The 27,042-nt window shown below is 30.0% G+C and overlaps 1 protein-coding gene across 1 annotated transcript in view; it reads right to left on the minus strand.

Moving 5' to 3' along the window:
- Positions 1-15: 15 nt before the first annotated feature.
- LOC129962104 (uncharacterized) overlaps positions 16-27,042 on the minus strand; it is a 35,134-nt gene continuing 8,107 nt past the window's right edge. Inside the window, exons 2-6 of the mRNA XM_056075828.1 lie at positions 23,997-24,126; positions 22,667-22,812; positions 19,907-20,039; positions 17,381-17,509; positions 16-547 (exon numbers count right to left, since the gene is read on the minus strand). Coding sequence (XP_055931803.1) covers positions 358-547; positions 17,381-17,509; positions 19,907-20,039; positions 22,667-22,812; positions 23,997-24,126 — 728 coding nt within the window. The 3' untranslated portion in view covers positions 16-357. The remainder of the gene's footprint in view (positions 548-17,380; positions 17,510-19,906; positions 20,040-22,666; positions 22,813-23,996; positions 24,127-27,042) is intronic.

The raw sequence follows: 27,042 nt of genomic DNA on the forward strand, positions 1-27,042 counted from the left end.
CATTTTACATATGAGTAAATAATTCTGTTTATTTACAATATCTAAATAATCAAATCAATAATAATTTGAGTTAAAATATTTAAACGATTTGCAATTATTTTTTCCAATAACAGACAGAATTTTCAATAACATTAAACACGAATAGCAAAACCACCAAATATAGCAAATCTATTCTCAAAATCACCTTCCCTGTCTAAGACTGCTCTGTTATGCTACTTGGAAAACATTTTCTTCCAGTGTTTATGTTTTGAGAACACTGTTATCAGGATAGCAGAAAAGTAACAATTTGAATTTAAACGTGACACATATTTAAAAATTCCAAAACATTGAGCACAAATTCCGTACAGAGAGATAATTCTAATCCGTTCCAGTTTGTCTCCGGGATATCTCACTCATAAGCTGTTTGTTTAGCTTAAATATCTTATCCAAGCACGGGACTGGATTGGTCATCGGACAGTTATTGATGACATCATCAAGTTTCTCCTGAGTTGACTTTTCACGAGGTGCTACTGTAACCATTTCCGTAATCAACATATGTGATTGTACCCTATGATAAATGAATTTTAAATGAATACGTGAATTCAATTATTAAATGAATGTACAAAAAAAAATAAAAATAAGAAGCTATTTCTCGAGCTTCTTGCATATAAAGATGTTATAATACACATACCATTGGAATTACTAAAATTCATTATTTTTATAATTACAACCAGTTATAATAAATAATAACGAATCAATTACGCGGGATATTAATATATCATTAAGGTGTACGTACACATTAGAAGATTTTTTAAAAATTTTAACTTTAAAAAAATCTAGTATTTTTACAGTAGGTCCAGTATATATGTTTAAATTCATTTGAATGAGAAAAACCATATTTCACTAATTATTAATTAATTAAATAATATTTAATGAGCTAATTAGCATATTTTTTTAAACATGATATCTTAAATTCTAATTTGTACAGATACACAATTTTAGTTAGAAATTATGCCTAATATTAGTCTTTATGTTGTCTGCCTCAATCAAGTTATAAAAATATATAGTTTTTTTAAGAATTTTTTCATCAATGAGTAGAAAAAACGAGATTTTTTCTGTCATTTTAACTTTTAAATAGCCAATAAAAATTTATTTTTATAAATATAACTTTGATTGAGGCAGAAAATATAAACTGTTTCATAAAAATTATTTTGATATATAAATAATTGTATTTGGTAAATTTCTTGTTGAGTTATGATTGTTTGAATGAAGCAACATAGTGGGAAAATGTCATTCTTCAAAAAATAAGTTTAAAAAACACCAAAACTAGAGTTTTTAGTGAAAGTACCTCAAGAAAAATAATTATAACTTGAGAAATATTTCGAATATTGACAACATCTTGGTATCGTTTGAAAGCTAAAGAATCAAAGAACCTTTTGAAAAAAAATATTCGATATTTTGAACGATTTTCGAAGTTTTAAGTGTGTACATTCACCTTAAAAATGATCATTTGAGTGCGTGAGGAAGTTCTATAGAACTTAGTTGATAGATTTGGCACAGATTTCGTCCATAGTTGAAAACAAGGGAAGAAAGATACGTTTAAATATTTGTGCAGTTTATATGAGGAGCAACAAAATGATTTTTTTTATAACAGCGAAAAAGACATGTGCAATGTGAAACAGATTATCCAGATATTTAAATTTTTAATGGCCCAATGATTTCATGATGCTCTTCTCTATTAGAAAGATTCCTGATCACAATGAATAGAATATGCCTAATATTATTATTTTCACAAGGCGAGAATGTTCGAGAACGTTATAAGCCCTTCTAAGAATCGCACGATGTGAATTTTAATAATAAATAAAGTTGATGATTTGTAAAGAGGAAAAAACTTAATCTAAACACCGAGATTGGTCTCCTAAAAACTTTCCTGCATACACTCTATTAAGGGTGTTTTCCTAGAGAAGGAGTTGCAGAGCATTAGCGTATAATTGTTACGAAATATCAACATTTGGTGTTAATTCAGTTTTTCACTCTATCTATCATGCCATCCTTGGCGAGTTATTTGGCTCGTCAAGGATGACAAGGATTACTCATAACTCGCCAAGGCATAACGTTAATAGTGTCCGAAAATCAAATTTGTGTTTTAGGCGCGTTTTCCCAACGGACTGAAACAAAAATTTGACACAAAGTTGCAAGTGTAGTCACAAAATCACATACCAAATTGATATATTTACGTCATCGGGACTTTGAGTTATCGTGCTTACATGTTTCTAAAAGTACAAGCCAACAGACGATCAATCTCTGGTTGAATTTGGCTCAAAATTTGATAGGTATCTGAGTTATAGATATTAATTCTGAGTGTCGAATTTTATCTATCTGATTCTCTTCGTTTTGTAATTATCGTGTTAAATTATATTGGGTCAGGCAGATAGACTAACTTTGAGCGGAATTTGTTCAACCTTTTATAGAAATCTGAGTTATAGATATTAATTCTGAGTGTGGAATTTTATCTATCTGATTCTCTTCGTTTTGTAATTATCATGTTAACTTATATTGGGTCAGGCAGATAGACTAACTTTGAGCGGATTTTGCTCAACCTTTGATAGAAATCTGAGTTATAAATATTAATTCTGAGTGTCGAGTTTTATCTATCTGATTCTCTTCGTTTTGTAGTTATCTTGTTAACTTATATTGGGTCAGCCGGACTGACTTCCTTTGAGCGGAGTTTGCTCAACCTTTGATAGAAATCTACAAATTTGGTGTAAAAACCAAATATCAAATTTAATCCGTCTATCTTAAAGTTTTCTTGAATTATCTTTGTCGCAGATAAGCAGATAGACAGACAGATATTTTCCAAAAATGCGTTTTTCGAACTCAGAGAGGTATGAAATATGGAGATTCGTCAAAATGTCGAGTTCGAATTTTTGACTATACTATACTTACTATACTTTACTATACTATATTTTTTGACGATTATTATACTTTCTGTATACTACGTAGACGAGAATGTAAAAAAGCTACAGGAGAAGAAGCACATAAATTAATATAAATATTTTTCAGCAAACAAAAATTATAGATATACAATTGCACGAATATATTGCCATCATGAAATTATCTAAGAATTCATATTTTATTAAAGAGTTTTCACTTAAATACGGATTTTGAAAAAATGTAACCTTTCGTATTTGCCCGAAACGAGAAGAAGGTTTTCATAACACTTTTACCGATTTTCGACCACTTGAATAACTTTTAATGCACAGTGACAGAGGAATAATTTTAATAATAGCTAGTAGAATTTTTGTGAAGTTTATTTATCTGCGAAATAATGTAATTACTTTTTAAGAAATGCACATATTATTATTATGCCATTGATCAAATTAAGAAAATTTGGTTTTTCATTTTAAATTACTACTTCCTAAATTGGAATTCAGATATATTTTTCATCACAATTGAAGTAAAAGTATTTGGCATCAGGGCAAAAACAAGAAAGAATTTATATTTTCTTCGCTTTTTAATTCTTCACAAAAACGATAAAAAAAAAAAAAAATTGTAATTTTTTTTTTGTTCTTTTTTATTCAGCATTTGCTGTATTTAAAGCTTTTTCACAATTTTTTTAAGTGTTTCATTTTCAATTTATGATTCCCATGAATGATTTTAATTTATTTTTAGGTTATTCCTGTTGTTCGATATATTAGAATCATTGATTTACAATCCCACTGGCCGAAGTTCAATATAAGAAATTTGGGGAAAAATAATTTTAAAAAATTCACTTAGCTTTATTTTAAAGCTATTTTAATAAAATTACTATAGTAAATTATCGCTAAATTTCTTTTGTGAATATAAAATGGCACAGTTTTCTACGTTCTTTAAAAAAAACGTATGGATTATTAGTATTTAGTTAAAACATTTGTTGATTTCTAACTGTAAAACAATTATTTTCTGCATATAATCACTAAGGAATTTTTCAAAAAAAAAAAAAATGATTCCACAAAGCTCATTTATATAGTTGTAACATAAATTGCCTGTTTTCAAGCCAAATGTTTGATACAAGTTGAAATTATGATACTGATTCAATTAATGCGAATCTCTAGAGTCAGTAACTCTCCTCAAACAATTTCAAAAGCAATACAGAAGAGAATTTAGACTCTCAACTGCTAAAATTCCTAGATATAAGCTTGAAGAATTGCAGGTAAATTAAGGCAAAGATCATAAACATGCATGAAAATGAAACAATATTTTTAAAAATCGAAGAACAAATCAAAATTTTGTGTACAGAAGTTAATATTTGACTGCAAGTATAAAATTTCGAAAGAAATTCTCCCATGAAAAAAGTAAACTTCGTTTCATGCAATGTTTTTCTACTAGAATACAGAAGAGAATGGCAACGCAGCTCAAGCAGTCATGATGTACGTCCTCATCGATCTGAACGATTAATCATTGCATATGAATTTGAGTTTGAACAATTGAATATAACTACAGAAAAGGACCGCTTCAATGTTTCACATTTATGCGTCGTTTCAGCACAGTACTGATTCACTCGTAATCTTTGCAGAGTCAAAGTACTTTGTATGTAAAAGGCAAAGCTTCGATTATATGTCGCTTTTCTCGTTCATTTCAACGCTGCTTTCATGGTGTATGTGAATTGCGAAACCGATATCATGAATCAAAACATAAAGATCAGAAATATGTTAAATACCTTTTTGCATTGAGTAGAAGGCAAATGCAACAGTTTTACTGTAGCCTTAGAAAATTGGTATTAAAAAAAGGCTACAGTTTAATTAAAAATAGGTAATTCGTTATTTTGAATATTTTTAATTTTTTTTTTTGTAGTTTTAAGATAGATGGCGCCTCGTGATTTTTCCTAATCGGAATGACAATGATTTTACTAGAAGAAATATTTTTAATATAGAAAGTATAAGAATATCATGTTTGATTTTGCACAAACGTGTGGGGCATAAAAAAAAAAAAACCTAAGTGGAAAATTATGTTAACTCTTTGCAGGGCATAATTCCAGGGCATTGACAAATAAATTTTTTTAGGGTGATATCATGATAAATTGATAATGTGAATACTAAACATCAAAAGTTCGTTGATATGCCATTTAATTTATAAGATAAGAGGTAATAACTATACTTACCAGAGATCGTTCAAAGAAAATTGAAAGAGGTAAACATACTTACCACTGAGCGTTAAGGGTGAAAATATCATCGAATGTCCATTGATACGTATACTTACCGCTCAACTTTAGGTAATTTGAAACAATTTTATATATTTTTTTTTTGGTTAGAAACCACGGAATTCAAATTCAGTGATATCTTACATAAAAATTTGAACTTGTTTTGTATTTATAAGGCTGGATGAATGGATTGCTGCATTGCATAAAAATAAAACTGTTGCAATCTGATGCAATTTTATTAGTAACATCTCAGCCACGTTTCGGTTTAAGAAATAAACTAAAATGTCGTAAACTACAGTATTCAAATAATCAATACATCAAAAATGAAGCCAAAATGTGCATAAAGTCATTAACAGGATGATTCCGAATTTTAAGAAATTTCAACTGCATCAACCGTTTTTGTTCATTTTAAAAAAATGAATGTTGGATTTAAATTAAGTAAATTAAATAACAAATAATGGTAATTACATTTAAGAATACTTAGACATAAGGAACACAAAAAAAGATGTGTTTCATATCTGAAAACTTTTTCAGGAAAATTTTAATGACAAACGCTAGAACTTAATATCGCAAAGAAAACCTTTATATCGTTGACGGACAGTGGTAACCATAATTACCACTTTTGAATTTAAATGATATTTAACTATAGACCTAATGCATTTCAGAGCTATTAAGGTACCTCAATCGAATTTTAAGCATCCGACTATTTATCATTTTAAAATACTATTTTGAGCCCGCATAAAAAATCTTTTGCAGGTGGTACGAATATATACCTGAGAATTATAAAGGGTCTTAAATTACTATAAGTGGATTCGTTACTACATATCGTAAAGAATAAACACATGGTACATTTATGATATTTCATTTACTCTTTTATGTATAAAACTGAAAAAGAGAACTGTTGTAAATTGTTTTTATTATTTCGAATTTTTTAAAATCTTTTCACAAGTTTTGCGAATTGTAGTTAGTAATGAAATATTTTTAAGTTCTTTATTAAATAGTTTCATTTTATGGAATGAAATTTTAAAAAAATGCCTTTTCTTATACAAAGTTTTAAAAAATGAATTAAAAAAATAACAAAACAAAAGACACTTTTCTCAGTAAGTAAGGTACTTCTCTTTTATATTATATCTTGATTTGATCTCTGAACAAGAAAAAAAGAAGACAGAGTATGTTTTAGTTTTTGACAAATTAATGTATTATATAAAAAATAATAAGCATCTTACAGAAAGTTAGAATCAGATTATACTGCACTTTCTTTAGGCCTGATAATGTTAAAAACCATGCTTTTTAAAGCGAATATTCTTTTTACCTTTGCATTTCTAACAATAAAATTTTGACTTTTTTCTAAATCTACACTTCAATTATTTTTTGTTAATAATTACAGTCAGATACTGTGATGTGATTATTATTTTTTTTATAAAGTTCATTCAAATAACAAGCGATAAAATTTGTTTCCTGTAAAAGATTTTTCGGTTTGGAAATAAATTTTTATCTTTAATTTTAGTTTCGAAATTAATTATTTTTCCCTTATTTGTTGGCCACTCTATGGAAGGGATTACTGAAAGCAAATATCTCTTGAAAAGATTAATCGAAGAGAAACACAGCCTGTATTTCTTGCGGACAAAAAAGTCGCCAATGTATGATAGTTAGAAAAATTATTTTCAATTGAATATTAGCATTTTATTACTTATAGATTCATTAGATGATAAATAAATAAATTTTCTTCCTTAAGAGTTCTCGCTTTATTTTAAAAAATTGTAGCGATGAAAAAAAAAAAAAAATCTTGTAGCTCTCATGCAACGAGAAAGAAGCAGAGAGCTAGATGTTGATAATACTTAAGGAGCTTTGCAGTTTCAGGATAGATGGCAGCACCTGCTTCTGAATATTCAAGATACTGAATATTCTACGACAAAAAAGAAATACTTTCAATACAAATTGGTGTAGAAGACGGTTTTGATTTTGTAAAGGCATTTCACTCATAAAAAAGACCGATTCTAATGTCTGCAGATCGGATGAAAAAAGACATCGCATATTTAGGGTTTTTCATTTTATTCACTCATGTATCAATCTAAAAAATTGCTATGGATTGCTTTCATTGTTTCCCTTTATATAATATTATTTTTTTTAAATCTTTTCTTAAATTTTGGAGGATTGATACGGCAGCAGTAACTAGATTGGAACTTATTTATAAATCATTATTTGAGGTTTTTACGGTTTTTTAAAAAAAATTCTTTTGCTTTTTCGTCTGCGTTCGTATGAGTCGCGAAGAGTAATGAGAAAGAGGGTTTAACGTCAATTGTTGATTAATGCCGTTTTATAGTGCAAAGATTTAAAGAATGCTTTGTTTTTCATTCACGAGTTTCTCTTTTATATTAGTCCTTGAATTGGTTTTAAAGTAAAATCAAAGACAATACGGCAAAACTCACATTTTCTTGAAATATCATATAATATTAGAAACATTTTTATTGAAAGTTTGAAATAACTTATACGGTATTTTCCAAAATAATTCAGAATTATTTATTTCGATAGTCCACAGAATGTTCTTAAGCAATAAGTATGAACTGCAAAGACACCAAATGTAACGAACTTATACAAAGGATATGTAGCACTTAAGCATTTATTATTTCAAGATCAGATTCTACGCAGTGCGGCCACACTAGTTGAAGAGCATTGCTTCGCCTCTATTGGGACTCTACTGTCTGTATTGACAGCAGATAAAAGTTGCGATTATATTGTCTGCTGTCGTGTCCAATTTAAATTTCACACATATACTTTTCAAACATTAAGCAGATAAAGTCTCGTCTCAGAGACGATTCTAATACTTTTTGACATCCTTGAATATTTCGTCTATCATCTATCTGTTCGCTGAGTGTATTTATTTGATCGAAGCACAGATTTGGATTAGTCCGAGGACAGTTGCGGGATGGCATTAAATATTTTCTCCTGAGTCGGCTTTTCAGTTGGTGCCATTGTAACCAATTCCGGAATGAACTTTTGCGCATGACACTATGACTAATGAATATTAAATGAATACTTAAATTCTGTTATTACTTAATAAATGTTAAAAAAAAACCAAAAGGCTTATCCCGAGCTTCCCATATACAGGGTGGGCAATAAGTCCGTAAAAACTTTAAAAATTCTTAAAACCAGAAAAAATAACAAAAATAAAAAACGATTTGCAGGTTTAGTATTGATAGGTTAAGGGATTTTTTAAGGCAAGAAAAAAACAATTAAAAAACAGCCGACAAATGGCACTGGTAAGAACAACTTAGTTGGAAATATGCGAATGAGACAGGCGATTATAAATACTTACGCTCTTGATCCAGAACCAGTTCTCTGTTGCATGTCATGTAAGTAAACAAGGATGCTATGTGGAAAAGATGAAGCTTTGTTGGTGAAGTTGTTTTACCTAAATCTGGAATCAGCGTCTGTTGCACTGAGTAAATTCCAACTTCAGAAAAATGTGAAGACTGGAAAAGGGCCTTTAGCAATAGGGATGACGAGGTTATTACGTAACCAATATCAAAAAGTCACAAATACCAGTCATCAATACTTTTCAAAAAGGGGTGTGATTCAAATCCTTGACATGATCTTACTGGTGATATTTCGATTAAAGGTCTTGGATCACGATAGAAAGTAACATTCGATACGATCAATCTAATGGAAGCTCTCAAACAAGAATTCAATCATGCAATCTGTGAATGGGTTGAAAAGTGAACGGACCGATTATTCTCAGAATTATCGTATCATTGAATCGCATATCACTGAAAGTGGAGCTATTACAGGATAGTGTTCATAATTGTAAAGTCACCGCTCCGCTATGATAACAGCTCCGCTTGACTTTCCGATATTCGCATTTGACAATGCGTTATTCCTCTAAGATCATTTCTAATTACCTGTGACACGACTCTCTAATGGAAAACATTCCTTTCATTCTACAGGCGCCATCTATTGGCAGAATATAGAACTAAAATAAACATTTTTAAAAAGTGACTTTTTTTTTAAAAAATTTAACTTTTAAGAAAATGGTTTACTCCAATAAATAAATTAAATTAATGGTTTTGAATAAAATAAAAATTAAAAAGTAAGCTGAAATCGGTAAATTAATTCAATCACACGTTACTTTAAATAGTAAATTAAGTATTAAATACAATTAATAAATTTTATATTTAATAATAATTAATATTACTGAAATAACAGATATTTGGAACGAATATTTAAAAATAACAATAGCAAAATTATTTGTTATTCAAAAAGTCGTGGATTATGCATCTCTATTTAGCAGTGGCAGACCTCATAAAGTTTGTTCAGCAATTTGTGCAAACTGGATCGTTAGAGAATCGTGTAGGTTCCGAATGATCAAGTTTAATGCACACACGTTCGGCACTCGTTGCAAGGGACTAGCAGTTCACGGGAAGCTGGCAGACGCTTGGGCTTACCACCATCCTCGACTCGTAACATTCTTCTTGAAATTCATAATCGTTATCCATACAAATTACAGTTTTGCCATGAACTTCTACCGTCAGATACCATAGAGAGAGTAGCATTTGCAAGGCAGGCACTCTTCAAAATTGAACAAGATCCCTCCTGGGTTTTTAAGATCTTGCGGACAGATAAAGCTCCTTTTGCCCTCCTTGCCGAAAATGAATTGATAGTAAATTATTTGGCAATATTATTTTTGTAATTTGTGTGTCTTTTCTTTTACTTGGTTACGAAACGCCTCCTACCTGCTTTTTTAATTATTTTATTCCTCTCTTAAAAAAATCCCGAGATTTATAGATATTTTTATACTTTTAAACCGTTTTTTATTTTGCTTAATTTTTTAAAGTTTTTATGGGCTTATTGCCCACCTGGTATAAAGATATCATATACATAGCACTGGAATTGTAATATGAATGTTATTATAATTTTACTCAGAAAAAATGAAGTAATGCTTATATCTCTATATATGAAACAATAACAGAATCGTTCTTATTACTTATTGTCGACTGGAAACAGTCAAATGTAAACAAAATATCGTACGAATTTTACACTGATCTATTGAATATATTTACAGCTGTGTTAAACTGAAATCTTCTCTTAGTTAATTGATGGAGCTACAAAATATTATTAAACGTTTTAAAAAGGATTTGCCTTGTTACCAAAGTAGTCCCTTTTGTTAGAGGAAAAAAAGACAAGAAATAAGCTTAAGAGAACATTTAATCGAGCCAAAAATAGGCTTAACCATCACCAGACGGATAATCGCTGACTTGCCATTGGAAATTGATGTTCGAATCTTCTAAAACAATTACTTTACAAAAATTACATTTAAAACATTTTAAGATTAAAAAAATTACGGAAATGAAATTGATTTCACTAAATATGTTTAATTTTTTATCTCTTAAATAATAATATTGTTTAATTCAATTTGATACTCAATGATTTTAAATGTTACACTGGAATTTAAACGCGCATCAAAACATTCAATCGTGTGCTTTTGTCAATAATTAACTCCGTAACAGAATTTTCACTTCCGCTTTTATTTCATAATATTAATTTGCAGGAAATTGATTCAAATAAATTCATGTTTTTCAGTTCGTAACAAATAATAAAGTGAATTTAAAAAAATACATTTTATTACAGACTGAAAAATCAATAATCAAAGCCAACAAGTTGATCCCTAAAGGCAGCTAGTTATATGATATAATAATAATTCTTTAAAATCATTGAACACAAAGTATTCTGCTAATGGACAGACAAACTCGGAGGGTGTTAATAGGCATCAAGAGAACAAAAATTATGGCAGAACATGATGTCGCAAACCAGATTAAGAGGGTAAAAATCGGGGGAAAAGCATGCGGGTTCTGAATTTAGAAGAAATTCTTAACAAGCTTAATACATACAAGTGGATAATCCTTATGTCAGTATATCATAGAAATCTCAACAGAGGTTGGAGGTGGATCCTTACTGATTATCTCTTGGGCTATTTTTGCTGCCAGAATGCTTGAATAGCGCAACTTACCTTTTTGATGTAACATGTCCTTCCGGAAATGCTGCAATGTGCCTGGCGCAATGCTGCGAGGTATGTGGTGCACTCATGGTGGCGCCAACAATTGCACATTTTTTCCGGGAGATGCGTAATTACTTGGACGTTATATATCCAAGATGGAAGACTGGAAGGGCGAGATTCATTGCTTGCTCTCCACAGTTCGTGTGACTTTTTTCTTATGAGATGACCCTAAACCACTCGTTTATACAATGTTGATGGTGACAACAAAGGATCTCATAACACAGATTACCGTCCCTGCAGTGGACACCAGAAAAATATCTGATAACTTCGAACGCATCCGGAAATCATTTTTGCATCATTGTAGACTAAGAATTGAAGCAAGTGGTCAAGCAGTGTATAATAATTAATCAAATAAATATTTTTGTTGTTGTTATTTTCCTTTTTGTTGTTCCACCGTAACGTCGAAACCTAAATGTGGCTTTCGAGACTTTCACTACCTCATCGTGGTTTCCAACCCCATTTCTATGAACTCATTTCTTTGCCTTATCAATATCAGAAGACAAAGTTTTTAGGCTAAAACCCGCTGTTATAATACGTATTTTCTCACTTCTTATTGAGTATAAGTCCTCCATTTATCACATAGAATGTGAATGGTTTTTCTTACTTTTATTCCACTTCCACTAGTTTGTGCAACACGCGAATTTGCAGTTTTTGTCCAATTTTTTACCAGTCCCCCACTGTACTTTACCCATCTCCTAACTCCGAAGTTATATTTTTTGCTGTTGCACCAGAGTCTAGTTGCTGTATAGAACGTAATTTCTCCTCCAAAGTCATTACAACTTTTTTCGTTTATCATCTATATCGAAATCTTTATTGTGGCGCTCTTAAAAGAACAATTACCCCCAAAACAATTTACTAATACTGTACTACTGTGCAATTATAATCAGGGACAGCAGCAACAATTAAGGTCTGTTACACACTGACGAAACATTGAAAAACAAGTATAACACTGCTCTTTTCCTGTCTCAACTTATATTTTCCACACGACACGTAGGAGGATCGTAGCAGACACCCGCTTCCAATGCCTTGTCAATGTTGCAAGTACAATGCCCTCCAGTTCCTCATTTAATTATGATAAACGAAAACTAAACCGGATAGTACGGAGGCTGGATACTCTCGAATTATGTACATCTATATTAAATTAGATTGATATTGATTATGAAAATGATCAATTATTTAAAATTCTTAATCTTACATTATTCTTCAAAGATTATTTGAGGTAAAGCAGGAAAACAAAGAACAGCAAACTCAAATAACTTGATCATTGCCTCATTACTTAATATTTGGTCTGCATGCCATGTGTAAATTGAGGTGAGAAATAATCATTGTTTTTTATGCCATTAGTTTAATATTTAAATTTTATAACATAAAGCATTAAAAAGACTTGGACTTTCGCCTTTTTATTTAATAAATGACACTTCTTCTCAATAAATGAGCTCTACATTATCTTAGGCTGTCTTATATCTGAGTAGACAGACTTTTAACAAATTTCAAAGCAAAATCAAACCACTTGTAAAAGATATTATATTCCAGAAATAAATATTTTATAAAGGTTTTAAGGATTACTAGATATTCCATAACCATTTTGTAGTTACCTTTTCTTTTGGCAGTTAAAATTTCCATTAGAAATCAAAATACCAAAATTGCCAAATACAGCAAACTTATACTGCAAAGCATGCGAATTTATGGCATCGTGGAAGATGCTTTTTCCTTTGGCGGTGAAGATTTCCTATAGTAGTTCAAATGGTCATTATTATTAATGGTCTAAAATCCTCACTTCCAGACATGCGGTTTAATAACATTTTTTAGCGTTAATTGCTAGACGTTTTGCGATAAATGTTGTGGAGCAACCGGAGAAGTACCAATTTATAATTTTGGATACTTCGAAAATTTCATTGCAGAGATGATTTTAATCTTTTCTGTTCAGACTTTCCAGCAATTCTTTCATCAGCTCATCATGGAGTTTTTGTAAATCTTCCAAACATGGACTTATCTTGAACTTTGGACAGTTACTGAAGACTTCATCAATTCTTTCCGAAACTGATTTTTTATGACTTGACATTGCAGCCATTTCCGTAAACAGTGCTGGTGAAGGCACCCTACGACGAATAATGAATTCTGTTAGTTTTCAGTAAAATGTTCTTTTAGTCGGAATCGGGTTTCTCTCGAATTCTCGCACATACCCGAATATGAAACCAACGGGAATCTGAAAGGGTTTTTCATGTATTCCTATATACGAGACATATAACTCCTAAATGCTTCCTCATATATATTGTTACGAAATTTCCGGGTTCGTTTGGATAGAGGAAGTTATATGGTGTGAAGGACGCTCAATCACCAGACGGCAGTAGAAAATAAAACAACGACGTTTATTTACACGTAGACACACAGGACAGCGCAAAGACGACAATTATATACAGCACAGAAGACGATTATCTTCAGCCGAGACGTGCAGTATACAACAGCATACACAGCAGCATACAACAATATACACAGCAGCATACAACAGTATACACAGCAGCTCTACTCCGTCGCTGTCCCTGGAAGACGAGTTCTTCACCGTCGCTTCCGACTACTCTTCGACTCCACTGGTCCACGACCCAATTCACCGTCGGTTCACAAAAACTCGGCAGCGGCAGGACTGCTTCCTTTTATAGGCATCAGGAGGCGGGGCTAGAAGCCGAGGCGTAACTCCGTTCCTACTGGACGGATCGGGAAAATTCTCGATGTTTCGGATATAATCTATTTAGGCACCAAAGTCGCCAAATTTATCGCCAAGTCTCCAAATGGTCGCCAAGTTTGTCGCCAAGCTCTGGGATCTCCTATGGAACCCACTATGCTGGGAAGCCGCATCAAGGATTCGTAACAATATAAATGTCTCAAATTCTCTTATAAAAGCATTTATCATCTCTCTCCACCATTTAGAAATTGTGGACTTTGGATAAGTCCGAGAATGCATTGCATGGCTTTGGCGAACTACAATTACGAAGCATAGATATTTGGCGAGAATTTAGCATGGCTCTCTGGCGATTTTTTTAGGAATTGATGCCTATAATGCGATTAATGCACAAATACCCCAAAATTAAATATACACTTTTTATGCCTTTTTTCCAACATATTGAACTTAAAATTTGACACAGATTTATGATTATAATTCTATTTTATTCATTTATTCAAGCTCTGCGTTTTTGAGTTATTGCGTTAACATAATGCGAAAGTACAAACCAATAGATGGTCAATGACTTGATGGATTTTGTTTAAAATTTGATATCTTTAAAACAATTTTATTTGAATTTACTGCTTTTGAAAGTTCATCAAATCTATCAAATTTGGAAAGATTTTTTTTTTTTTTTGTAATAGATATTTTAAAGATGAAGTTCCAGAAAGATCTGTAAAGTACGGTGAAATCCTCATTTATTGAATTACCATAAATCGTATTCTCTCTTTATTGAACTTTTCAAGAAAGCTTTCGGATTTTCGGATTTTCAACCGAAAAACAGTTTCTACATATGGGATAAAATTTTTATATATCGTAAAAAATTGTTGCATTAAAAATTATATCTATTTATTGCAATCAAAAAACTGCAAATTTGATTTTGAAGCACACATTCAGTATAATACTAGAAGAAGAAAATGAGATGAAAAATATAGAATTTGTAAAAAGTTATGGAATTTCGATAAAAATAATGAAAAATATTAAAAATAATAAAAAAATATTTTAAAAAGACTTTCTTCGGTAGTTTAGTTATTTTAAATCTTCTAAAATTAACAATGCATAATTGCTATAAAAATAAAAGATGAAACATTTGCAAAACATGTTCCTGCATTGAAATTTCGATATAATGAATTTTTTCCAAAGCTCGATGTATATAGAGAACTACGATTGAATTTTATCTTTTCGTACGCATATTTTAAAGTCGGAATTTGAAATATAAGATTTTTATAAAATTTGATGCTTGACGTCTGCGTTTGTTTGTACGAGTGTGTGTGATTGCAATATCTAAAATGCAATGAAATAGATAGATAAGATTTTACATCTTTTCTTTCCAAAATGGCAATCAAGTCTGATATTACAATGGGTAGTTATCTTTTTAGATTAATTGAAGAAAGCATATATATCCTTTTATTATTGCATTTATTTACCTGCGTTATGCTATTTATGCCAGGAGAAAATAATAAATATATTTCAGTAAAAAAAAGTATCGAGATTAAAACACATTTTTTAATACGAAAATCAGAAGAAAAATATTATAATACTCGTAACGATACGAATAAGCTAAGAATTTTGCGAATTTTAAGGTAACAAATTAGAAAACGTGTATAAGAGAATATCATCTCATTTAAGGGGGAAAAAGAAATCGAAATCAAAATATAAGATCAAATTTTCTGTGGAAAAGAAAATTTCGAATAGTTTTATATGTCCTTTTTTCAACAGAAGAATTTGAAGTTAGAGACATGAAAACAACATGATATCGATTACTATGATGAAAAAATAATTAAAACATTTAACAATGATTTTTTATTTGCAATATTTTTACCCAATATCAATTAAAAAAGTGAATAAAGAATCTGCTTTTTTAACTGAGTTTGATCTTGCCACTTAGTAATGATATAAAGGTGCATAATTTTCAATCGAAAAGATTTAAATAAATAATAAAAAAATTGAGAACCTCTTCTTCTCTAAAGTGAGGATTTACAACGTAGAAAAGGAGGGGGGTCCTAGGTATTAATTTAAATTTGGAACAGCCTTTTATAATTCCTTACAAACTGGAAAAGAAATGGTTAGTGGCATAAGAATTTAAAAGAACTTAAATTTAATATTGATGGATAATTTTTATTGCGTCATATTGACCTTACACTCAGCATTTATCTGGTATGTGATGCTAGAGATAAAAAGGAGAAAAAGCATATACGTAGGAAAAATAGACGCAAGAAAAGGATTAATACAAAAAGCGTGCGATAGATTGATATCATTCTTATATAGTGGATTCAAAATTTATTGTTCTAAGTCTTACGTCCGGGCTTAGAACAACGGATTTTGAATATTTCATCCCATATCGGAGACCGAACCTGATTTCTTGTGAAAAATGCAATGAGAAACTATTGCTACTGTCCATATATAGTAAATTTACTAATTCTACATTAGACAAAATTGAAATGAAGCAACCAGTTTTTAAAAAAATTCTAAACTCAGATTTTAATCTAGACTTCGAACTGCTTAGATTTTTCACCAAATTTATTTTACTTACAAGATTTTTTTTTTTTACCATTTTCGTCACTTGCTGTATATTTTATTTGTAAGAATATGGAGGGAAAGATTTACTGTTTCTGATAAGGAAATGAATTGGACAAAATAGGGCAGGACATAGTGTTTTTACAAGGCTATTTTAAATAACTTTGTTGTTATGCTTTTCTAAATCGATTTATCACATTATAAATAATCTGTTATGCGAAAGATTACAGATGGTTCTGTTTATGCAGCTTTGTGTACAAAGGTTTCAGATTGCTATGTCCATTTAGATAGAACTTGTAGTAACGAAACTGAAATCCATTAAATGCAATCAGCTTGCTTCCGGATTACATAATTGCATCTAATTGTTGGGTTTTCTGTGCAATTAGGAACCATTCCAGAGTCTGACGTTGATAGCAATTCATGATTGATTGATGCACTCTTAATTTCCTTTTCAGATGATTGATGTTTTTCTTCTATAGTTACTATTCAAATGATCAACCGATGTAATTTCGTTTTAATTTTAGATGATTTCATGCTTATCTTATGAGGTTATTCTACGAAAATATATTTGTGCATTTATTTTGGATTTTAAAGCAAAGCAATGTAAGAAAGAATGGAAAAATGCAATTTCGATTCAGTTACTATTAAAATTTTGTGTAGTTGGATTGAAAAAGCAGGATGGGGTTAGAATCATGGAAAAAAATAGACATTTGAGTTATTCCAAATTCTTATTTAATTGGCAGCTACCTAATAGTGATGTGTTGCAAAACTACTGAGGAAATTATAAAATTAAGATAAAAATCAAGACATCTTATTTTACTTTAAAGAAAGTAGTTTTATTATATAATCATTCATAATGTAAAGAATAATTATTGCTTTATTATATGGCTGTCACTTATGAGGTGACAAATGAGGTAGAGCAGAAACGAGTCCTTACTCCTTGGAGCATGTTTGCATTCCGAGGGATGGTGAGTAGAGCAGCGCTTTCCGAATGAAGACGGCTGTCTCCAGTCCACATTTCTCTGCCGAAGTGCTCATGAGGCAAGCCCGTAGCATCATTTCATACCTGAAGAAAGAAAGAACAAATGATTTCTTAGAATTACAACACAGGAAAGAATAAAAAAGTTTCCAAAGATTTTAATATGCTTTGTCCGTTTTATTATTTTTAATTTTGTCCAATATTAAAAGACTGTTTAAATTAAGGGAACGGTGGCTCTATTTGACATATTTGTGAAACATTAACTTAGGGTTATGAAATTTTGTGTGCATATGTATTTAAATATAAATACGTCAGATTTCTTAAACATTTTAAAACGAATTATTTTTAAAAAAAATTAAAAAGATATATAATTTATAAAAATTTTAAAATATTGCAGGCGACTTAATTTTTTTAAATAATTTTTTTCTTATTATCCGTGCAAATTTATTTGGATAAAATTGCATGATTTTGTAATTACAATTAAATGCCAATTTCTTAGAAATATTTTTATGCACAAATTTTATATTTTTTGAACAAAAATTTAAAGCTCGAAACATAAAATGCATATCCTATCTTCTTTTAATGTTTAACCGAAATCTTTATTATCGATTTCATTTAATTTCTTCAAAAATTAAGATATCTAGCTCCTTTCAAAGATATTTAAATCTTATTACAATATCATTTTGAGTGAAATCATTAAGATGTACTTTTTTTCTTCTTAACCCTTCAAATATTTATTTTATTGAACAATATATTTTATAACACTGTTTTAGTTGAATATAAATATATATTTTGGTGTTGAAACGATAGGAAAAATGCACGTTTTCACGTCCACTTTTGCTTATTTCAAAGTCCACTGTCCCCTTAAATAGCCAACTTGGACAATTCTGTCTATCCAAACTATACAAAATTCGAACAAAAGATATGTCGGACCATGGACTCGCTACTTATTATATAAGAATATGAATGTGAGAAACTGAAAAAATAGAGAGTGACAGAGATAAAGATAGAAAGTATTTACATGATATATCTGGTTTTTATGGAGCCCCAGGAACAGAAATCGCATGAGTGACATCAGATTAGTTAAAAGACCAAATTATTACGATATAATGGCTGTTCACCTGTTCCTACGTGAAAGTTTGTTTAAAAAAAGTTGAATAGCTCGAGTTCTATGAGAAGATGTACCATTTTAGTATGATTATTGTATTCTGAAAGAATCAAATTTGTATATGTTCTGGGATCACAATACTTGCCTACATGTCACACGGAGGGAGATCACATTAGTTAAGAGAACAAATTATTACGACATAACGGCTGATCATCCGCTCTTACGTAAAAGTTTGTAGTAAAAATGTTGAATAGCTCGAGTTCTATCAAAAGAAGTACCATTTTGGTTTGAGTATAGTGTCCAGAAAGAATTAATGTTAACTCATTTTTAGGATCACATTTCTTACCATCATGTCATAGCACCTTTGTCCAATAACAAGGCAGATTTGAAACCCAGTGGAAACCACCTTATTAAGAAAAAAAATACTCAATATTTTTTTTTAAGTTTTTCAAGTCCTAGAAGTATACGTAGAAGAATGCGTGAAAAGATTAATTTTTTTAAATTTTCGCAAATTTGGCATGATACAGCGCCATCTGTAGGGCGAAGACTTAAAAGTAGAGGCATTTAAATTATAGCATTTTTTGCTTATGGTTGATTAAATTTGATGAACATTTTTATATTACAACTTATTGAAAAACATGAAATGACTCTCACATTTGATACAAACTTTGCAAAACTAATAATTGGAAACAAAATTTTGATTTTAGAAGAAAAATTAAGCGACCGAGTGCTCAAATCTTTGGTATCTCTACATTAATTATTCAAGTCATACAGAGGGCATTAACTGTTTCGTGAACCACCATTAATCCGCAGTCAGTGCAATGACTCTTATTTCCACATACTACATTTGAATAAATTTTATTGTTATTATTCCTATAGTTATTTTCATTTCCCTGTTGTTTTTGACTTTATTCAACTAATTAAAGCGAAATTTCAATATAATTTATCAATATACTTGAAAAATACTAGTGTTTTTATGATAAAATTTCAATTGATCCTTTTATCATTTTCGTCATTTCACTTTATTTTTTACTATAAGTTTTCAGATTTTCACGATGCTGTTTAAAGCTGTTTAAAATGTCAGATTTTGGTTTTAAGTACCAACCTGATTTTGGCTCAATACATCAATTAAGGATCCTTCGTCAAGAAAGAAATTCACATTTATTCCAAACAAGCGCGCATACATTCCGATTAGCATATTAGAAAGCGCATCTTTATGAATAAGGTACTGCCAATTAAAATAGTTTTTTTTATTTGATGATATTGATAATAACTCTTTGAGGATACCTGAGATGACAAATTAAAATAGTTAAGAGGAAACAAATGTATGAAGTTTTGAAATGAGAAATTTATTTCATCTCAGTAAAATGTCTTACATGCAGGTTAATGTCAGCTCTTTTTCGTTTGTGTCTGGTTCATCTAAAATGGCAAGAAATTCTTGCACTTTGGTTGAACAAACTTCCAGATCATCACTCTTTTCATGCAAGCATGGCGACGCCTTTAAGTAATCTAAATAAACAAACAAACAAAAAATACCATTAAAATTTATTATCAAACATGCATAGTTTGGTAATCTCTTTTTCGTGATTTTTCTATTCTCGTTGTTTGCAAAATGTTTAATACCTATATGATTTTCAACTTTTTTCATCTATACTCCATTATGGCATGATGAAATTGATATCACACTGCTAATTGATTAAAAGCACTATGCAGATTTGAGTTTGATATAAAAATAGAACTAGGACAACAATTTATTTCAAATACTTGAATAAATTGTTGAATAAATACTTTACAATACCAAGAATCATTAAGGCTAAAAATTCTTAGCCTTAATGATTCTTGGGCCAATGATCCAATTTGCCATTACTGGAGTAATGTATTTTCTTATGTATTTAAGCTTCCCAACTGGGGGACGGGACACCTCAGAAATAAGATGAGAAGCTTCCGTCACGGTGGTTAGTTCTTACCACCCTGGTGGATAAAGAAATGGTAGGGGTCGGCTACCTCCTATCGATGACTGGATGTTCTTACCAAGGGAATGGTTGTACCGTAGCCGTTGATGGCTTTTAGGATTCAACCATAGTCCCCACCAGTGGTATTATCGCGGTGATCCGGTCATTCAAATTTATCCTTCGGACGGATCGGAGTAGCCGGTCAGTTTAAGGTTATGTATTTAAGCTTTTAATTTAGTTTTGGAGAAGATTTCCTTGGTCTCACATGACAATATAATCCATATACAGCTGAATAATGAACGATAAGTTTTAATCGATTAATTAAAAAAAATCTACAACTGAAAATAGAAAATTTTAAATATGAATGTGTGAATAATTTTTTCATGTTATTTGATTTTTTTACTAACAAATATTAATTTGAGACTGAATGTTTTAAAGAAAAGGATGTTTTTTGTGCTATACTGTTTTACTGTTCAATATTCTTATTATATATCCATATTTAGGCAAATATTTTTTTCGAAGTAATGATTTATTCACATTTTTAAGTTTAGTAAAAAGATCATTACAAAAAGTAAGCAAATTAAAAAAATACACATATTTCCTGTTGTTATTTTGCTACTTAAATCTAAAATACAGACTTCGTGCACAGAATTTACGTATTGGTGACATTTAAGACATGTAATAAAGTTGAAATCCCTTACTAAATATAATTTTTATGCTAACATTTATTATAAAAAGCTCTACTACACATAAGTATTTTTTTACATATAAAACACTTCTGATACAAATTATTCTTTTATATTAAATGCTAAATTTTTAGAACACAATGTACAAAATTTTTTAATTAATATTATGATATGCAGTTTTATTTTAATTAAAATTATACAACTTTATTTTAATCAAAATGAGAAAATCTGCTGCATCAAATGCGCCTGCAATTTTTCGAAAAAATTATCGGCTGCACTATGATATGATCCTTCAAAATGGCAGAAAGCTAATATTTCTCATAAGTTAACAGCAACTATTAAAGAATGACACGAATTAAACAGTGCGAGCAGCAAATTATATTTATTTTTATAACTTAGAACATGACAGCAATCATTTCCTGCATTGCATTTCAATCTCCATCAACCACTAAAAATGAGTAATCATGTCCTGATATATTTAAATAATAGAATGCCTCAGAACAGTTTTAAAGTTAAAATAAATATTTTTGAATATCTGGAAATGTAAAGTAAATATCGTTTAAGTATTTCGCTTTTGTCTATTTTAAATTTGATTTCTGAACAAATTTTGGAGTAGGGGTGGGTTTGCCTACACAATGGAAACAATTTTTAGTTAATAAGAATCTATTTAATTCATTTTCAAGAAAACTTAATTAAAACATTCCTTTTATCATGAAGCATTCACTAAAGCCTTTTAAAGCTTTCTTAAATCAAAAACCTATTTGATTGGTTTGAATTTATGAGGAAAAAACGGTGCTCTTGTTTTATTCACATAAACTAGAAGAATGTAAAATGATACTTCAACGGAAATAAAATTGAATACTCTTTTAATTTTAGCACTTTTCTCAATGGAAATAATCTGTTAAACGTAAGCTATGATAAACTTTTAGACTTTATTTCTATGGAGATTAGCTAACTTTGGATTAATTAGAGATAGTTATGGGAAATTTCAGTGAATAAAACTGTCTTATCCTAATTTAAGAAATAATTTTCCCCCTTTTATTAAGAGGTGAAGTTTAATGTAAAATTGGAGAAAAACGAATCAGTCTAAAATAAAATAAGAAAATCTATCAATGATTGAATCATGAACATAAAAAAAAAATAACGGCTCGTTTCTTATGGGTGAAAGACGGCTCGTTATTAAAACAAAAATTTTAATCTGTATCAGAATTTACATTGTTAATAGCTCATTTCTTAAGAAATATTCATTTTTTAAGCTTTCAGCTTTCAGAAGATATTTTGCAACTAATGATGGAAATACATATAAACTTTACTCTATCAATATTTTTGTTTGATTCAATAGTTGCTGCATGGTTAATATTACTAAAATTACAAACAAATGCACGGTCTCAAATATGAAAAATAAAATAAATAAGGGAAATACCATTTTAACTAATCAGACAAAAATAATATTTAGTTCCATTCATTTGTTATCGATAGTATGGAAATAATTGCTTACCATTTCTAATTGGAGAGGATGAATCACAAATTTTAGTCAGAAATTCCGCAGGTCTTTCAAACTGTTCGTGGAAATTTTCCGCTATCATGTCTGTTCCACATTGGCTCGCATAATCTTGAATGCACTTGATTCCATTTTTTATGATCCTGAACATTAAAAGGGTTTTTAATTATGACATGTATTCGAAATGCATTCAACTGAATGTGTTATCATTATATAACTGTAATGACTAAACGTTAAAATAACATAGAAAAATATTACGTGCACTGAATGCAGAATAGAAAGAATTTTTATTGTTAATGCTTCATTTGTGAATTGTGTGTGTGAGGGGGAGGATAAAAATTATTCTCAAATAAAAATAGCTGGGCGCATGGAAGTAAGCACGCTCTAATAGTATCAATCCCTGAAATTAGTGCATTTAATTTTACATTCTTTTTTACTTTTCAGAAAAAAATTAAAAAGAAAAATGAATAAAGCTTAAATTTGATTTCATTATTCCGAAGGGTTTTTTTTTTCTCGAATAAATATAAAAAAAGAGTGTGATCATTTCACTTCCATTGATCTCCTAAGCCCCCAGACAAGAACATTATTGAATATATAAATGGTACCTTAGAACATGTTGGACAGAAGAGATCTCCACCACATTGCACTCCTACAAATTTGTGAAATGCCCTGTGGAATTCATGATGTGAAATGCCTTCAGTATACCTTCAGACATTAGTTAAGTCTATTTCATGTCGTTTTTGGGCACTTTTACATGCCCGCTCGTGGAGACTCTAAGCGACATTAATTTGGAGTACCAGAGTTTTGGTTTTTCGGTTTATATCACCAGATGATTCGACATATTTACAAGAATGCATACAACCTGAAAAGAATATGTGCATAAAATATAGATATTAACAGGTATATTTAATCCTAGATTATTCCCATTTGTTAATCCTAAAATGTGTTAAAAGAATTTCAATCCAAACTGAAAAGGAAGTGTTCAATAAAAGAAATTCGTCAACTAACTCTGTCCATGGAACGTACTGTTTAATAAATGATAATTATTTGTATAGATTTCCTATTGTAATTTGTTCAAAAGCCTTTCCGCGCTAATTTGTCCCAGACCATTTTGCAATTCTTCTAAAAGATGCTTATCTGCATTCCACGCCAGACAGTTTCAAGGATCATTGGAAATCTATTGTGTATCAATCATTAGGATGTCAGTAACATTGAATGTTATTAGAGAGACGAGTTAGTTATTTTACCCAACATATTATTTTTAAATTGAATTAAAAATTCACATATCTGCTTATTTCTATCACAGATGCTTTTCTTTTATACTTACGGACAACTAGTTGCCAAATCGTTAGAATCCTGGAAAAGACCATTCGGATGCCCAAAAGTTGCATTGTGAATAGGTTCCATGCATGCAACGTACCGGGAGACATCGCAATTCTCTTCGGAGAGAGCAGGCGCTGGAATAAAAATAAATAGAAATTTTGTAAATACATTATACATTGGATAAAATGAATATGGCAACATATTTTATAGGGTCACGAGGGGTCAATTTGTTAGACGAGAGTCAGACCCTTCACAGAAAAATCCCTGGTTTGAATCCTTGTCTGAGGGTGACCCTTGAAAAAGTCTTCGGGCCGGATTCATTTTATCTTTCTTTTTGAATTTTGACTATAAACTTAATATTTATTTCTAATTCTATTTTTGGCAACATATTTATATTACTTTTCTCCATCGAGATGAATTATTTTGTGAATTGTCTTTTATCGTTTTCAACATTGCATCAGAATCATGCATGGATGATCATCTAACAAAGAATGATGAACGGGGCAATCTAGTTTTTATATCAACCAACTTGAAAGTAAGAATTTCTTCTCGATATAAAATTTTAATTTAGTCAGACAAATTCAGAGCAGTAAGCTGTGTGATAGAACTCGTATGAATTTTCAAACTAGCTAAAATTTAGAACACTACTAGTCTCGAATCGTGCAAAATTCCCTTGTGGTTGGCCTCCTTGAATTTCATTTCATTTTATTATGTTTCAAGTAAAATGAAAATTAAATAGATAAATTATAAAAAAAATCTACAAGAATTTTTTTGTTTAGTGATCCGTATATAGAATTTAGAGGGAAAGATATAAGGTTTATGAAATACTTGTTAATTGTTCCTTCTTAATAAAAGAAACGAATGGAAATTCGGTGCTGTTTTAATACAGTATTTTACTGATTTCAAGAGAATTAAGGCAGTTTCAGACTGTTAAATGATTTCTAATTCCAACATTTCAACTTGTGAAACGCCTTTTAAAATAACTCTCGAAACTAAAATGAGCGTATAAAGTTCACTACAAGGAATTTTCCAAGATTTCGCAATTTATCATCAATAATTTTAATATTAATGAAAATAAAAGTGATTTTTGAAGATGATATTGTATCTTAAAACGGCTTCTATAATTGTTCTTTTGCTATTTGGTGGGAAAGAAAACAGCAGCTGTGACTTTCCCAAACTATTTTATTCCCAATCTTTTTAAAAATATCGTTTGACATTCATTTCTTATAATCTTTATTGTTTGTTTTTTATCTGGTTTAAAGTAGATGATTAGATCTTAATCATTGAAATTGATTCATATTTTACTATCATTCTCTCTCAACTATTTTTGTAAACAGGATTCGATTTGACAAGCATAACTTTAACTTTTCTTTGGCAAAAAAGAAAGAGATTTGAGTCTCTATCCCGAGACACTGCAACGTGATATTTTTTAGTATGAATTAATCTCTCGTTATTCCATTAAAGTAATTTACTGTTAATCTATAGTATTCATAATGCATTACAAAAATGCATTTAATGCCGCTGCAATATATGTCTGTATATGTAAATGCGGTCAATAAAACAATGAAAATATATTATAAAACGTACTTTAAAATATTTTTAAAAATTTATTAAATTTTAAGAAAAGAATTTCTCAGAAAAAAAATTGGCGCCAATAATAAGCTAATTTTTTGAATTTCACAGTGGTATATTATGGATCTTTGTACAATAATGTTCGCTAAAAATTAATTAAAAATATTAAATATTAATTAAAAATTATTAAATATTCGCTAAAAATTAATAAGAAATATTATTAAAATATTAAAATTTTAATTAATTTTTATATTTAAGAATCTAACTAAAAATCCAGAGAAAATACCAAAGATTCCTATTATCAAGATGTAACTATTTGCCAAATTTGACTCTAGGATCAAAGATCTGCACTATGAAGTATTTTGAATGATTTTTATCAGGCGTAAAATATAATTAATGTCTCATTTTATAGATTGTATGCCAACCCATAAACATAAACATTTTGTTAAAAAGCACTTTATATTTGCCAACAAGTATTTTAATAAAATTTTCATATTATATATATATATATATATATATATATATATATATATATATATATATATATATTATATATATATTATATATATTATATATATTATATATATATATATATATATATATGCAATGATATTTTAATATCTAATTTAATCCAAATTAGTTTTCTAAATTTTTTCTTAATTTGGCCTATGTCGGGGGTCATTCTAAAGTGTTCTCTTGTTTCATGATACCATTCCACGTATGAAGCTGGGTAAAAATTACTGCGCAATCACTTCTACGTATCAAGTGAAAATGATCCGTTGCCCTTGTCAAAGGGCGACACGTATATTCAATCGCCACGTGGCCGGAAATCCCATGTTATATAAGACTAGTGATCATTTTTTTCGCGCCCTCTCTTCTTTACTTCTGCTTTTTTTGTGTTGCGCTGTGGCAGACGTGCCTTGTCCGCGTCTCTGCTTGTAAATAATTATGCTTCCCCGGAATGGATATCAAAATTAATTTTAAAATGCTAAATGTCTCATCTATGTCTTTAAACCTGATGTTTCAAACAAAATAAGCTTACATACACACACACACACACACACACACACACACACACACACACACACACACACACACACACACACACACACACACACACGCACACACACACACACACACACACACACACACACACACACACACACACACACACACACACACACACACACACACATATTGCGAATCCTCAAATTATTATGTTCTTTTTGTATTATAACACCAAAGAAAGTATGATAGTAACTGGCTATATTTTTGTCTGTAAATGAAAAGAATATTTGCTCTACATTTTTATTACCAAATACAGTTTTAGTAAGTGAAGAAATATAGTAAAATCTTAGATGAAATAACTTGAGAGTTTTGACGATTATTTGAATTAGTTTGGAAATGCGATAATTTTAATATTTTACATTGATTTTCAAAGCTATGTTTTCTTATCATCTTTATCGAAAAACATGAAA

This window comes from Argiope bruennichi, chromosome 2 (genome assembly GCF_947563725.1).
Source record: "Argiope bruennichi chromosome 2, qqArgBrue1.1, whole genome shotgun sequence".
Taxonomy (NCBI): Eukaryota; Metazoa; Arthropoda; class Arachnida; order Araneae; family Araneidae; genus Argiope; species Argiope bruennichi.